The sequence below is a fragment of the Drosophila ananassae genome, chromosome 2R, assembly GCF_017639315.1.
Source record: "Drosophila ananassae strain 14024-0371.13 chromosome 2R, ASM1763931v2, whole genome shotgun sequence".
Lineage (NCBI taxonomy): Eukaryota > Metazoa > Arthropoda > Insecta > Diptera > Drosophilidae > Drosophila > Drosophila ananassae.
This window is the reverse complement of record NC_057928.1, coordinates 10,281,293-10,296,187: the sequence shown is the minus strand read 5'-3', so window position 1 is coordinate 10,296,187 and position 14,895 is coordinate 10,281,293. Positions and strand designations below refer to the sequence as shown.

General features: G+C 41.8%; 3 protein-coding genes and 1 long non-coding RNA gene across 5 annotated transcripts; 2 read left to right on the top strand and 2 right to left on the bottom strand.

Moving 5' to 3' along the window:
• On the top strand, positions 1-878 carry LOC26515128. Its single transcript, XM_014910215.3, has 2 exons — positions 1-105; positions 202-878. The coding sequence occupies exon 2, from the start codon at positions 202-204 to the stop codon at positions 523-525; it is 324 nt and encodes a 107-aa protein (XP_014765701.1). The 5' UTR covers positions 1-105; the 3' UTR covers positions 526-878.
• Positions 879-2,604: 1,726 nt separating this feature from the next.
• On the bottom strand, positions 2,605-4,126 carry LOC116655806. Its single transcript, XR_004310868.2, has 3 exons — positions 3,806-4,126; positions 3,619-3,737; positions 2,605-3,555 (listed from the first exon to the last, which is right to left on the bottom strand). It is a non-coding gene; the product is annotated as an uncharacterized LOC116655806 (long non-coding RNA).
• A 1,434-nt stretch (positions 4,127-5,560) lies between these two features.
• On the bottom strand, positions 5,561-14,074 carry LOC6506393. 2 transcript variants are annotated; one of them, XM_001957913.4, is made up of 3 exons: positions 13,701-14,074; positions 6,707-6,961; positions 5,561-6,614 (listed from the first exon to the last, which is right to left on the bottom strand). In XM_001957913.4, the coding sequence occupies exons 1-3, from the start codon at positions 13,779-13,781 to the stop codon at positions 5,838-5,840; spliced, it is 1,113 nt and encodes a 370-aa protein (XP_001957949.1). In that variant the 5' UTR covers positions 13,782-14,074; the 3' UTR covers positions 5,561-5,837. The 2 variants fall into 2 exon arrangements, with proteins under 2 accessions (XP_001957949.1, XP_014764729.1); XM_014909243.3 differs by having other exon boundaries at positions 5,561-6,611.
• On the top strand, positions 7,502-8,626 carry LOC26515560. The gene is made up of 2 exons (XM_014910256.3): positions 7,502-7,643; positions 7,698-8,626. The coding sequence occupies exons 1-2, from the start codon at positions 7,590-7,592 to the stop codon at positions 8,058-8,060; spliced, it is 417 nt and encodes a 138-aa protein (XP_014765742.1). The 5' UTR covers positions 7,502-7,589; the 3' UTR covers positions 8,061-8,626.
• Positions 14,075-14,895: the final 821 nt, after the last annotated feature.

Below are 14,895 nucleotides of genomic sequence, written 5' to 3'. Positions count from 1 at the left end.
ACCCAGTCCGTTCGACAGACACTACGAATTTTAATCTCGAACAAAGTGGTAATCAAAAGAGCTCCTAAAAAAATTATCGTTTTACTATTTTAACTATTTTTAAAGGTATGTATAGTGTCAAAAATATTATTTTATTCAGGTTTTCATTGAAAAAATTTAAAAATTAAAAGAAAGTATATATTTAATACTTATTTCTTACAGATGTCTGACTATATTGCACCTGACGACGTCACCTACTCTAGTGAGCAACTTGATGTCGTGAGAGACAACATCAGAAGTGGCATCTACACGGTTTGCCGGAGACGTGGCGACTTTGACGACATCTGGCAGATATTTGGACGCGTCCTGGATATGAGTGGTGAAAGAGTGAAGAATGTGGTGGCTTGCCGAATATGCGAAACGCCTTTTCCGTATTACCCGCTTCAGGGTACGGATCATCTTAGACAACACACATGCTATTTGATGTATCCGGATGAACCAACGCCGATTTCCTTTGTGGCTGGAAACTTTAATATGTATATGTGAGAAATGATATTGGCAATGGATTGATTTAAGGAAAACGGAACATGAATGGATTCTTAAGAATGGAAAAACAAAAATTTTGATGGTTCAACCTGCGTGGTGCCTGTGACTTTGGCTTTTTATAATTTTGATAATGGGTTAAAATTTTAAGTTTAATTATAATGAAACTAGGAACCCTTTGAAGTCGGTGTATCAAGTTATGGCTTTCAAGTTTATCTGAATCACTTGGTTTTCTTGGCTTTGGAATGCCAGTCACTTTCTGTATTTGTTGTCATGTTTCTGTTTTTTGTTTTTGCTGCTGCTGCTACTGCTACACTTGCCCCAAATCGAAGCTATAAAAGTAATTAAGATAACGACTTTTGTGCTGTTCACATTTTTGGGATCTCCAACTCCTGCCACCCAACAGCCACACAACCACCCACCCACCCATCCTCTGGCTGATATGTATCGTGTATTTGCTTTATAGCCAGAGTTTACAATATTTCCTTTTGGCTCAATGCCCTCGATGCCTCCATCCCATGCCAGCCCAGCCCCACCCCTCGTATTTTTGCCGGCTTCCTGTTGTTTGTGCAATTTTCTTGAAATTTCATTTCTTAACTTTTGCCGCCGGCTTTTGAGACTGTAAATCATGTGAGCCACCAAAGGGGGTGGGGTGAGATCGGGATGGGTGGGTGGTGAGGCGTAGATGTGCCATGTGTTACTGTTGCTCCAAAGGACACAGACTGGTGGCTGCCACTGTTGCCTTTTTCGCCTCCGCCAGCTGGAATGTGCCTTTTCTTCTAATTGTTTGTCTGGCCACAGGGGGCAGAATGTCGGGAATGGGGAGCACATATCGATTAATTAACAAAATTAAAAGATACAAGTTTAGAGCCAATGGTTGACGTCGAACGGGCACATGGGTGCCTTTGATTTATATCCCTGCCTTTCAGCAGCAACAGGATGCGGACAATTATTTTGGATTACAGGGATGCAAATCAGGACAGACTCATTATCGGTGTAAGATAATATTTGGGCAGCTCTTGGGGTTGGAAATAGAGTAAATTAATTCTGGGAAGTAGACATTTTAATGATTCCAGGATACAAAGGGAGGAAAATTAAGGAAAAATTGTACGAAAATATATGCAAAGTATCAGAGAGAATATCAATTAGGAAAGATATCATATGAGTCATTAGTGAAGGCTTTGCCATAAATGAGTTTCCAGGACTAGTGGATTAATGCTAAACAAACGGATATAACAACTTATAATTGTTTCAATTGGAAACTCAAACAAAGATAAACAAAATTACAAATGAATGGTTTTCCTTTTAATTGAATAATTTCTCTAATTTGTTTGCTTTCTCACATGAAAGGCCATGAAAGACAGGCAACAGACATAAAATAAATTCGAATAAAGTGTTTCGTAAGGCACCCTTTAAAATCACATCCTTTAAAATCCTTTTCTCTCTATCGAACCTTTGAGGGCTTGTGTTTTGTTGGCTGCGTTTAATATGCACTTGGCCGAGTGCCAACTGATTTTCTGTTTTATACAGATTGTGAGCCACAAAGAGACCCCCATCCTTTTGGCCCTTTTAGCTCCCTTTGTGATCCCATTTTTACCACCGCCCTGGGGCAACTAAACAATTGAGTGCACTTTGCGCTGCTTGTTGCATATACTAATGCCATATACTTTTTTCCTGTCCCGGCTGTCGTCAGTGGATCACGTAGTGTTGGAAGGATAGGGCTAAGGATAAGGATAAGTCGGGCAGTCAGTCAGCTACCAGGCGGCTTGGTTATCCTTGTGCGTGCCACTGCTGACACAATTTTCCTCTTCTCGTTCTAAGACTTGCATCATACTCGGTTCACGGCTGGTTGGACACTCGAGTGGCACATAATTTCCGCCATACAGCTGTGAGTTTGTGGCTTAAACACTTGGCGAAATAGTAAAGGATATTAATGAAAGCTTGTATTTGAATTGAGAAGAATGTTCTTTTATTAGATAGAGCCATTTTTTGATTAAATTTGACTAGAAGCTTCAGAAATTTATTTAGGAAAATTAAGCCAAAATAACTTTATAACTTCTTTAAAATATTTGTTATAAATCATTTTGTAAACTCATAAAAAGAAATTTTCCTGAGTGCACAGCAACGTCTTGGACTGCAGCTGGCCTTTATTTTGATTGCATTACCCGACTGAAAGTTCGAATCTATGTGGTTGATTGAATTTTCCAGCGTCCAGCTTGGCAGTATTTTCCATCATTATCGTCAAAGCTGGTGGATATGCTTTAAGCGCATTAAGGACCCCAGAGCTGAGGCTGAGGCGAGCTCCATGCCAGAATATCGGATGCGAAATGCGTGCTAATTAAAAGGCAAAACATTTATGCAATGCCAGACTGGCTGGAGCAGGCGCAACAAAAGGCAGTGTGGCACAAAGGCAGTGGCGGCCGTCATGGCAACACATGGTTACCACTCCTCCTGCCCTCCTCTTTCCTGGCGAATAAATCCCATATAAACAGAAGATAATCCAGGCAATATCATCGCAAATGCCATTCATCGCTGGGAGGTCCTGCCACCATTGATTTTCCTCCTGTTGCTCCCATTTCAGCTCCTTTGAATGAATACCAGTAGTCAGGCAGTCACAGACAGTCACACAGGAGGACTCCTACTTGGCTGTCGTATCCTCCACTCCTCTGCAGAATGATTGACCATTCATGGATGCACTCGTCCTCAATTATTGATTTTCCCAGTACATGGGAGCTCACCGGGTGGGGGGCGAGCTATTCAAATAGAAGAGCTGTTTTTGTAATTAGCTGCGGTGGTGTCAGGTGGGGGAGAATGCAGGATACCTGAATGCTGACTTAATGAGGGCCACCAGACGCGTAATCAAATCGTGGGGATCAAAGAAATTTACAGACAAACAAATTATAATTTGTTTAACAGTGGCTGGATTAGGGATTTTTATTGATAAATTGAAAATATCATCAAATATATAAAATCATTAAAATTTCATATTTTAAAGTCCATAGTATATCTAAAAATTCTATTTAATTCATTTACCTGTTCATTACGATACTTTATTTGTATTTACTTTCTACTCATGGTAGCATTTTAGATACTTACTCTGAAATTATCGCAACCATTTCGTAATTAGTGGGGCATACAGGAAAATGGAAAATTTGCGAAGCGACATTTTTGGTTGGCATGGCTTTTCAGCTGTCAGCTTTCAAAAGCTAAATAAACTGGTGAAAAAATTACGCAAATATTTCAAGTGATGGGGGAAACAAAAATAAATATAAACGTAGCATACATTTCAGATGAAAACACTTCATTAGCGGGAATGTTTGTTTTTACATATCTTTTTATCAGGACCACGCCAGAAGGACCAAAACCAGAAGCACCTGAAGCAAATATAAAAACACCGGAGACCACACAGTGTAAAGAGAATTCTGCGCTGATTTTATATGGAAATTCATGTTAATTTCCCAATCCCCAACTTCTACTCCCATTTCTCTTGTCGGATCGGTTTATTCTGGTAATTTTGAAGAAACTTTCAATGAAATATTTCCATTTTGCGGTCAGTCTGATTGGCAGGCAATTAATGACAGGGTTGCTTCGACTTAAGCTGAAAAGTTCTGGCGCCAAAAAATAATACAAATAGCTATGAGAAGGCAACTTTCGTGTTCAATTAATTTATTGTCATAATTAAAACATTTCCCATTTTCAGTTATTGTATTCATTTCGATTGGGTTATTAATGATGTAACGTTATTAATGCTGTCAGCATATTCATTTATTTGTAATTTGTTTGCCAATGTTTTTTATGACCTCGTTATTGTTAATGGCCTTTTGTTTCAGCACCCTCGGGTATACACATACATAGTCTGTCCACTATTTTCTGTCCGCAGATACTGTCAGTGGGTATATTTGTAGTTTATGTTTTATTCACTTGCCAGCCAATTGTTTGCACCCGTGAATTATTTCGTTTATTTGGTTTAAGTAAATAATATCGAATATCAATCATGCCGTATAAAAAAGTCATTTTTCCCAGAGGGTTAACCGGAAAATTATTTAGCGTAAAAATTGATTGTCAGAGCAGAATAGGTTTATGAAGTTGTGGTATTGTTGATTGTTTGTTTTCTGTTTCTGTTCTGTTTAAATTGATATGTGGAAGCAATTAAAGCGGGTTGCAGATAGTAAAGTTGCCAAAGGCTATAGATTTTAAAAAATTTTAGTTTTTAATATCCATAAAAACCTAGTCTACTTTTTGGTGTTCATTGTTGTAATGGGAGATGTAAGTAAAATGCATGTAATGGTAAGTTACATTACTTCTTTTATCATTTTACATAATGTAGAATGTAGAAGGGATTTTTATATATATGTATATAGTTTTAATGACTTTTCTTTATCTTTCCGTTAATGAAAAATAAAATATAAAAGTATTTGTAAAAGAAATAATAAAGTTATGTCAAGAATAAGTAGAGGTTATTTCTATTTCACAACTATTGTGTTTGATTCTCGAAAACTTGTTTCCAAATGTTTTTAAAATATCACAATCCGTACGGTAAACTATATAAATAGAGCCACCCTAATGTAGATTTCTCGTAAAAATGTTTGAACTCACAGCTTCTTGGAATTATTTACCAAATAAATGAATAATGAAGAGAAATAAATGCTAAAATAAAATACATTTACAATAATTTATTTAGTTTCCCGACCGTTTAAATTTGTTTTCGCTGTTGAACATTATTTATTCAGACGAATTCCATAGAACCCCTCAATCATGTAGAATTCGTTTTGCTCTAAAAGTTGTAACCGCTGTAATTATTTATGCCACCGGCAATGTTGCAGCAACATGTTGCCAAGCGCATTTTGTCGAGAGCTCCACGAGCCGCACTTGAAAAATTAATGAGAGCCACTCGAATCGCTAATCACATGTAAGTGAAGCGTTCGACGTCCAACCCTCCTCCGGCAGGATACCCTACAGTTTCAAAGGACAAAGGGGGGGGACGAAACAGGATACGCATTTTGATTGCTTGGGCGGGGTTGCATTAAGTTCTCGAGGGTTGCGTTTCTGCTGAATGGCATTGTTCGATTTTTATTCATAGTTCACTTTTACAATACAAAATAACTTAGCCCCCTATCGGATACAAATCTCAATTATTTGCCTTAGTTGGTAGTCCTTAAGCGATGACGTAATAGCTAAACCAATATCCATAAACTATATCACAATTACTTAGACACACAAAAAACAAATCCCTATTTAATTTCACCTATCGTTCCCTTTGCAGATCGATATTATGTTAGTCCCAGCCCCAGATAGTCCCACTTAATGGCTAATTTCTATATCTCGATGCTCTTGGCCTGCAGGCTCTTCAGGATGCCCAGCAGCTGCAAGGACTCCAGTGGCTCGAAGTCATCGTCGTACCGGATGGCGGCGCTCTTCACCACACGCCGCTCCCGTGGCATGTCCAGGATAACGGGCAGCTGCTCCTGCATCACCGAGTGGTGCGTAATGAGGGCCTTCAGGCTGGTGAACTGCTTCTTGGCTCCCTTCAGCCGGTACATCAGATTCCGGGTGGACTGCACCGGATAGGCCTTGACCTTGCTGTTCTTCTCCAGCCGGACGACGAGCTGAAAAGTCCGGGGAGTGCTGCGGCGCAGGAGGAAGCTTCCGGGTGTGGATTTTCGCAGGTGCTCCACCGCCGCCTTGGCCGTGATCCTTGGCTGATACCAAGGACACTCCAGCAGCTCCGGCTCCTCATCGTCATCGTCGTCGGAATTGTGGTGAGTGCTACCATAACGTATCGGCAATTGGATAATCCTGCGGCGTTTGCTCGAAGTAATTAAGCTGGAGTTCTCAGACACAAGCTGACAGCAGTCTGAGATGCCCGCATCGGAGTCCTCCTCGGCCACCACCTCGTCCTCGTCCTCCGGATTGGAGTCACTGCTAGGCTGGCTGGTCTGCCAGCAGTTGAGTGACAGCAGGGATTTTTGGGGCGAGCGCTTGGGGGTGGTGGGGCTGCTACTCGATGTGGTGGAGCTGCAGCTGCAGTCCGCGTCGCGTTCCTCCTCCTCTTCCTCCGCGTCGGCATGGTACGAGGAGTCGAGAAGATCCTGCTAAAAGGATAAAAGAAAAAACTCATTAAAAATCTGATCAAATTGTAAAAACTAATGCTAGACTTGAAAAAAAAACTATATTTTGTACACACCTCATCGTAATCGCTAGTGGGCTCCTCGCCAAGGACCTGTTGTTCCTTTTGCGAGGATTGGGCGAACAGTTTGCGCTGCAGGAAGTTCTTCATGCTGTCGTAGACCTTGTGCGTGCGACTCTGGTTCGGCTCCTGTTCCCCGGCACTTGGGAACTGCAGCTTGCTGGTCCATTGTTCGCACTTCTCCTGGGCCGAGTCCACATTGTACTGACCATAGATGTCCGAGTAGCTGGGACATTTGATGGCGTTGCGTAGCTGTCGGGCGAAAACAAACAGGACACATTTTTTTGTTAGATTTGGTTTGTGGAAATTTGTAGAAAGTGTCAGGAAAGTGTCCCCATAAATCTTATCTGTCTCGGTGAGGGATTCCCATTTCGTTAGAAGAGCACTCTTATGCAACAGTCATACTACCATCCCATTATCCTGGCATTGTTCTCATATTTTTCTCCCTTTGTTAGGCCAATCCCATTCGCAGTCCTTTCTCCTACTCAAAACACGACTCCTTTGGCTGCTAATGCTTTTGGGTCACTGCTGCCGAGATATCCTTGTAATGCGCTTGCTCTACTTGTTCATTGTTGTACAATTTCCCAGTCCCAGTCCCTCGCTTCTACTGCTCTTATTTGCCTTTCATTTCGTCCATAAAATATTCATATGCAGCTCCTGTCAGGGGTTGTTAGTGCTAAGGATATACTTTTAACACCTATTCCAGGCTTTAATGTGGCTTTATTATTATTGTAACCCTTTTTGTTATACGATAGGCCTTGTTTTTATTTCAAATATAGATGTCTGCTCTGTCATTTGTAAATTTTTAGACTTTCAGAAGGATACTGTAATAGTAATATTACCAGCCTTCCAAATTTTTACTCTTCTACATATTGAAGCAATGGCTTTATTAAAGTGGACCACTTTAACCTTTATAGTGTTCCTGTTTTTTAAGGTAACTCTCAAGCTTAATATAAACTTTAAAAACATTTAATGAATTTTTTCATAGAAGAACTTCATAGAAGGGAAAAACATCAGTCCATCGATCCTCCATAAAGGCAGGGCATTGACTATTTCGGAGTATTTCGACCAGAATGCCACGCATTCCGAGGTGGTTGGCGACAAATCTTGGCCGATGAATGACGTTGCAGTCGAGTGCCTGGTCGGATGCCTCAAAATACCCGCCATTCTGTGCATGGCGATCGCTGGGATGATGCACCCCTTGTGGATGCGACGGTGCAGGCAACACTTCTGCACGCACACAGCACTCGAACCAAATGGGCAAAATAATGAGCATTCAATTGAAAGCCAGGACCCACTCGCACAAAAGAGCTCGCTCGGCCAGGTAAAGCTGTGCGATATGGGATTATAAAATCTGATTCGATGGGGCGTTTCACTGAGGAAGAAGGAGGAGGGGGCCTCGTTACTCAACACATTCAATAAATTAGAGAAAGAATGGGTTTGGGGAACTCGACTCAAAACAAAGGAAGTGCAGACGCAGAACTTCCGTTGCAGCCGACCGGCCCAGCCCATTGATTTGCATTTCGAATTGAAAATCTTGTTTACACATGCCGGCCGAAAATTGGTTGCTACATCTTGGCCCCATGGCCACTGGACACTGTGGGCATTAATTCGTGGCCAACGAGCCGTGGCCAAATAAGAGTATTTCTTTGATGTGGCCACGCAGCGCATAAGTCTGACGAAGCGGCGTGAAAATGTCTCAAAAGTATACCTTTTATCGGCTTAAATCAAACACAATGGCCCAACAAGCGTTTAATGGCCAAGATTCTTGCCAGTTACATGAGTTTTAATTTATGCACGGCCAGCCCAAAAGACTTCAAAATAGAAAAAAAGAGAAACAGTAATTTCAATGATAAAAGACGACGAAAACCCTCTCCTGCCCCAAAAAAATCAAAATAAAATCCAGTATACAGTAGTGACCAAAAGGTGTTGGCCCTTTTCTCTTATTTTCTTCAGGGGTTTCTGGTGTGCGTGCTAATGCAATAATGATAGGTATGGTGTTGGAGTTTCTGGGCCTGATATTCTGATCCGATCCGACCCGATCCTGGCCTGCGGAAAGGTTGAGCTCTGGCTCTAATTGACGATGAAACAGCGCCCCGGGCCGACTTTCTTTGTTTGGCCTTCTAGGTGTTAGCATATTTTTGTAATCAAAATGGTGTTACAATAAAAACGCAGGTAACCGAATCGACAGCTGACATACAAAAAGGTTCCCCAAGACCTTTTCCATAGGTCTTATAAAAACAGTTGTTAAATTTTCATTTATTGTACATTTAGAGCGGATCGGGGGGCAGCAGTTGAAATTAGTTGAAGTGGCCGGAGTGAGTTGATGAATTTATTGAAATGTTTCCTTTGTGCGCCACTTGAGGTCCCACACATCCATATGCCATAATTTTCATCCCGCTGGAAAATCAAGCAGCTGGTAAAGAGCCTTCAACTGCCAAGAATCCTGAGAGAGAACCCACCCTAGGACCTGGGTGGTGCAACCCACACAACTTGCCACCTCGTCGTGGGAAGTGGTTAGTGGTTACTGGTATTTGGTGGCTTTTAAATTGTAACCGCAACCGGGCACTTATTCCCTCACAAATTGGCCAATTGCCAAAACAGCTGTGCAGTGAAAATAAAACACTTCACTCCACCCACTTTACAACCCCCTCTGGTTGCTTCTGGACACTTCCAATGAAAATTTTGAAAATTCCTTGAGACATTTTCGAATCGAAATTAGTAATATTTCATGTGGCTCTTCGGTGCCATTAGTCGGGCATTTTTGAATATATTTTGTAGGCATCTCGCTTTTAGTTCCGACTAATTTGACAGTTTTATGCCACACCAGAGAAACTGCTCAAAAGTGATCCCGGCACGGACACACGTGTCGGGGCTTTCAAAATGTCAGAGATACATGGACTTACGAGTAGTTTATGACATTTTTTAAAACACGTCCCGCACACAGCCCTCCATCCTCCAGTCCCCAGCTCCGAATATACAACTTTTCAGTGAAATATTAAAAGATTTTCTTTATAGTTAGTTAAACGAGTTCTTTTTTTTTTGGTGTTTAGTTTTGGGGGGGATGGCAACTCACTCGTAAAATGATTTTCCCACTAATTTAGTTTTATATGCCCGGAAAAATGTTTATAGTTTCAGCTTTTTGGTGTTTTTCGACATTTTTTATTGCAATTAGCTTTGCCTTTGGCTCCGAAATCCTTTGTTTAGACACATGTGGCGTGTGGCATTGGGGTTTTTTTTTGGTTTTTATATTTCTGTGGCCCTTCTGCGGCAGTTTATAGGTGTAAAAAATGAGGTCACATAAAAAATTATTGAAATTTGAATCGAATTGAGTTGTGTTTTTTATATCTCATTGGAGACTGCCTGGGGTATATATTCGATGGGGTGTTTAAAAAAACATTTTAATGGGTTTATTAAATGCAAATGAAAATTGTTGAAATTTTAATTGTATTTTATGGACATAACGCTGTTAGGGGCATTCTTTAAAGAGCGAGTGGGCTGGTGAAGAGATGACTCTGAATATTTTTTGTTCTGAATGCTGAGGCAATGAACTTTCGGAATTTATCACTTTGAGGGTTACAGAACAATTTAATTAGAGACTCTGACAACTTTTTCTACAAGTTGGATGTCTACTGCTCTCCAGTAACCGGGCATGCAAATAGTTTGGCCCGAGTCTAGTCTAGTCCCCAGTTCGTCTAATGCACACAAATCCTTGGCGGAAGCCATATGAAACTCAAACACGGACACGGCCAACGTGCCGATGATAACGACTATGATGTTGGCTGGCTAGAGGTTCTCAGTTCTCAGTGCTCAGTTGATGGCCAGACTAAACCAAAACCAAAAACTATTTGTAGTCTACAGCTAGCTAGTAGTAGAGTTGGATAGGGAGGGGGCAGAAGAAAATACTGAAGCAGAAGATATAGAAGGTTGGGCCACTCACTCGGATACCGTTGAAAGCTTTTTTGCATATTTGCATTACATTTTCATGGCGTGGCATGTGGCGGGCATGAACAAAACGAAGAGGGGCGAAAATTTATATTGAGTCGAGCGTAAAAATAACAATGCAGACGGATGATGGTCGAGGCGGCAGACGGCATGAAAATAAGTGAAATTGTTGTTTACTCAAAGCGACGGTGAGGAGACCGTCGTATTTCGTATTCGTCGGTAGTTGGGCAAAATATGGAGCATAAATTACAACAATGCATGCAATGCAGAATGCTCCCCAGTCCCCTCAGACACTGGCAGAGTTGGCCATTTAATTATGCTCATCAATTGTGCAGGCAGGCTGCTGCAGATAGCATTTTCCCCTATAAATCATGGCTTGTAGTCAACTAGGCGTCTGCCTCGAAATTTCTAATTAAATGCACTTAAAAGCGATGCAATTAATTTTCTATCCTTAGACTTTTCCCCCAAAAATCAAAGACTCTTCATGTAAATACATGTGTTGAACATGAACAGGCCTAGGCATTAATCACTGCCCTTGAAAAGGGAGCAACTGACTGGGCTGGGCTGGGCTGGGCTGGTCTGGGCCCTGGTTCGAGGAGCTCTTATGGAAAAGTGCATTAAAATGCCTTTGGATTTAAATGCCTCAGATCATTGCTGCTAATCGTCGCCGGCAGTTGATTTAATTTTAGCTGCATCTCATCGAGAATTATGAGGCCCATCACTGCAGTCGGGGAGAAGCCACTTAGGCAGGGCGTCGAAGGCATCAGAGCATGGCCCCATGAGGAGGAAAATAATTTCTGGGCCGACTTTCAACGGGATGCATTGTACGGTAAGTGCTTCTGGTACTTGGTCTTTAAAAAATCTACAAACTGGCTATGGGATGAACAGTATTGCATTTTATTCCTTTAGTTTGTTACTCCCCAGCAGACTCTAACGTATCTCTGGTTTTTAATTGTCTCCGATTTTAATCTAGCAATATGGTTGCAGTTCCCTTCATATCCTCCACAAAACCGACAGCATATGGTCATTCCAGACAGACCCATACCCCAGACCCACGACAGTTGTGTGACAATTTTATTAGTTCTGGTCGTATGGTCCTCTTCGCAGTCGTATGCTCGGCAGTTCGTGACGATTCCGTTTTGTATCTTTGACCCGCGATATCGGAGATGCCTTTTATCTGTTGCGAGCCGGCTAATTGAAATCGTTTGTCAGCACAACTTCACACACAAACTCGGTTTGTAAACACACAATACGATGTCTGGCAATAGATTCTGATAATGCGGATGCGGATTTCGGTTTTCGGTGGGGTTTGTGGGGAGGTGTCGAGCGATTTATACCAGAAGATCTAAGGGATCTAAGAAGTAGCAGAACTCGCATTCTTGCACTTTTCTGTTTTCGAAAAGGGCATTGAGAAGTGAAGGGCTCTCAAAATATTTCCTGCTAAAGCAACTCCCGGTGCGGCCACACCCACTCTTCCGATTTCAAAAGACAATCCTTCTGGGAGCCAAAATAGACAACACCTACAACTTTGGCCCAAAGAAAAATTGAATTAAAAAACAGACTGGAGGGTGGAGAAGACGGATTCCATAGATCAAAACAAAAAGAATCCGGGATGGGTGTCAGTTCTGGTGAAAAATGAAAGAAAATGCAGAGGTCGGCACGAAGGAAGGCAAAACTGAAAACGCAAACTGTCATTCGGGTTTTTCAGTTTGAAATTACAAACTTTTTTCTCATCATGGCCTCATGGCTTGTGTTCATCATGGTTTTTGGTAAACAAATATTTTGATAAATGCCTCAGTCTCAGCATCAGCATCAGATGTTATTGTTGGGTATCTGGCAGCAGTCCCAACTCAAATAAGGAGATTAGTAAAGCAAAGTAGCTATGGCTTTTGGCTTTGAAAGAAAGTTGACTCTGCCGTTCAGGTAGCCATGGAGGTAGTTTGTCTTAATTAAGCCACTTATGAGCACTATCGGGCTGCTGGCATCGCGGCCAGACGATAAAGCCTAGTTAGCGCTTATCGCCAATCAAATACAAATAACATATGCGTTTTGTTTAAACATCCATAGATATGCAGCCAAATCAATCATTATCTTTATGGGGCCAACATATGTTTTGATTTCAATTTCCAACTTGAACTCGAGCTTCGTTTCTTTGCTCTACTTATCGCCCCGAATCGGACTGCATTTACAATTTGATTTATTTGAATTGTGATTTCTGTTGTTGGCTTAGCGCTCGGATTATGCCCCGTACTATCTACCTCCCTATACTACAATACTTAGATTTAGTTTTTATGCAAATCATATTTATTTGGCTCTGTGTGATTTAGTGTCCCACTGATTTACGTCGACAGTTGAGTTTATTATGCCGCGCCGTTGTTCCAGCCTTTGTGCTGTGGTGCTGTTGCCTGCTATCTCTGACACTAAATCATTTTAATTGTTGTCGTTCGTGTTTTGAATTCGTCCCATCCCTCCCCGAACTCCCCCCATTTGAGCCCTATAGCGGGTCAATATGCTGGGAAGTTCATTGTAGATAGATAGTGCCAAGAGTGCGTGGGTTGGCCGTGAAGATAATGTTGGTATGTGTGGGGGAGTGTGAAATGTGCATGGACTGTTAGATACATTTCATGATGTTTCAGAACAAGAGGCATGAGATTTTTGGCTTGATGAGTGGGTTTAGTTTTCAGGAAATAATACTTATTTGTTTTATATATAATATGTCTATTAAAATAGTATTTCGAATTAATCTAAATGTGTTCAAGTAATTAATACTTTAGAATCGATACTCTGAACGACTTAATAAGGCTTTAATGTTTACTTTCTATAAAAGGGCTTCAGTTTAATGACCAAAACTAGAGATAGTAATCATTGGATATCATAAGAACTATTCAAAAACCGTCTCTCTATCAAGATCGTCCTTAGAGAATCTTAAAAAGAATCAAATTCTTGGAGATCCTATCCCAACTTCCCTCCTTTGATCAACAGTCTTAGATACTTTTTAAGGACTTTTCTGACTAAAATCTATAAACTCTTCCTTCTCCAAGCTTACCATCTTGTTTTTAAGCTGATTATCCTTTTTGTTGTCATTATCCGTGGCGCCGAATCGGTTGTACTGGAACAAGCGACCCATTTTTGGCTTCAATTATTCGTTTTCTCCGGGTTTATAGTTTGTTTACACTTTGGTCTTTAAACACTGGGCCCACAATATGCCCCAAACGGTCGTAATTTCAAGAACTTTATGTGAATGGCCTACAATTGTGTTCGATTTCGATTATTTAGCGCGTAGTTTCGAATCGGTTTCGGGGTTCAGAATGGTTTCCAGTTTCGAATACGAAGCCGAGAGTTCCGGGAGCGATGCGAGCGATCGAGTCGAAGTGCGCTGAGGGAATGAAAATGAAACGAAATCCACGGACCTCGAATGCATCGAAAAAATACAAACGGAAAATGAGCACGAGACGGAGAGCGTAGAGGCAGAGGCAGAGGCAGAGGAAGAAGCAGCCATCCGGTGAAAGGGGGTGAGCGGTGAGTCGAAGAGAGAGAGAGTGTGGCAGGGCGAGGGAGTGTATCTTTGAGATACAAATTTCATGACAGGCAGCCGGCGTTGTTCATGCATTTACCGCTAGTTCTATGCCTCTCTGAGTTGGTTTTTCTTCATTTGCTTCTGTGTTCTCAAAACACTCACACACACACACACACACACACACCCTAGAACACACACACAGTTACACCCGTACAGTGGAACACTCAAAACAGCAACAGCACAAATAGAAACAGAAAAAACCACTCCAACAAAAAGCGAAATGAGAAAAATTTACTACAACCGTCGGAAACTACACTGAAACAAAAGGCGAGCAAGACGAGATGGGTGCTGTTTTGGGCAGCAGGCCCAAAGTGAATGAAATGAAATGCCAGTTTGAGTGACTGACTGAATGACTGACGATGAACCTGGGGGTAAGTCGGTGACTGAGCGAGCGAGTGAGTGAGTGGGCTGGCGAGTGAGTCTGCCTGTCACTCCTCAACAAGTTGACTTCTCCCAGTGGGTGAGTGGGTGGTTGCTCCTGGGGGTTGGCGAAAAGGGGGAATTTGGCCCGCTGGCGAGTCATTCAGTTTGGACAGCAAAGGAATAGGAACAGGACCGGAGCCAGAGCCAGAGCCAGAGCCAGTACCAGGAGCTGAATCCGAATCTGAATCAGAAACAGCAACTGTGGAGGAGAAATGGCAGAAACAGAAGCCAGCCGAGTCTA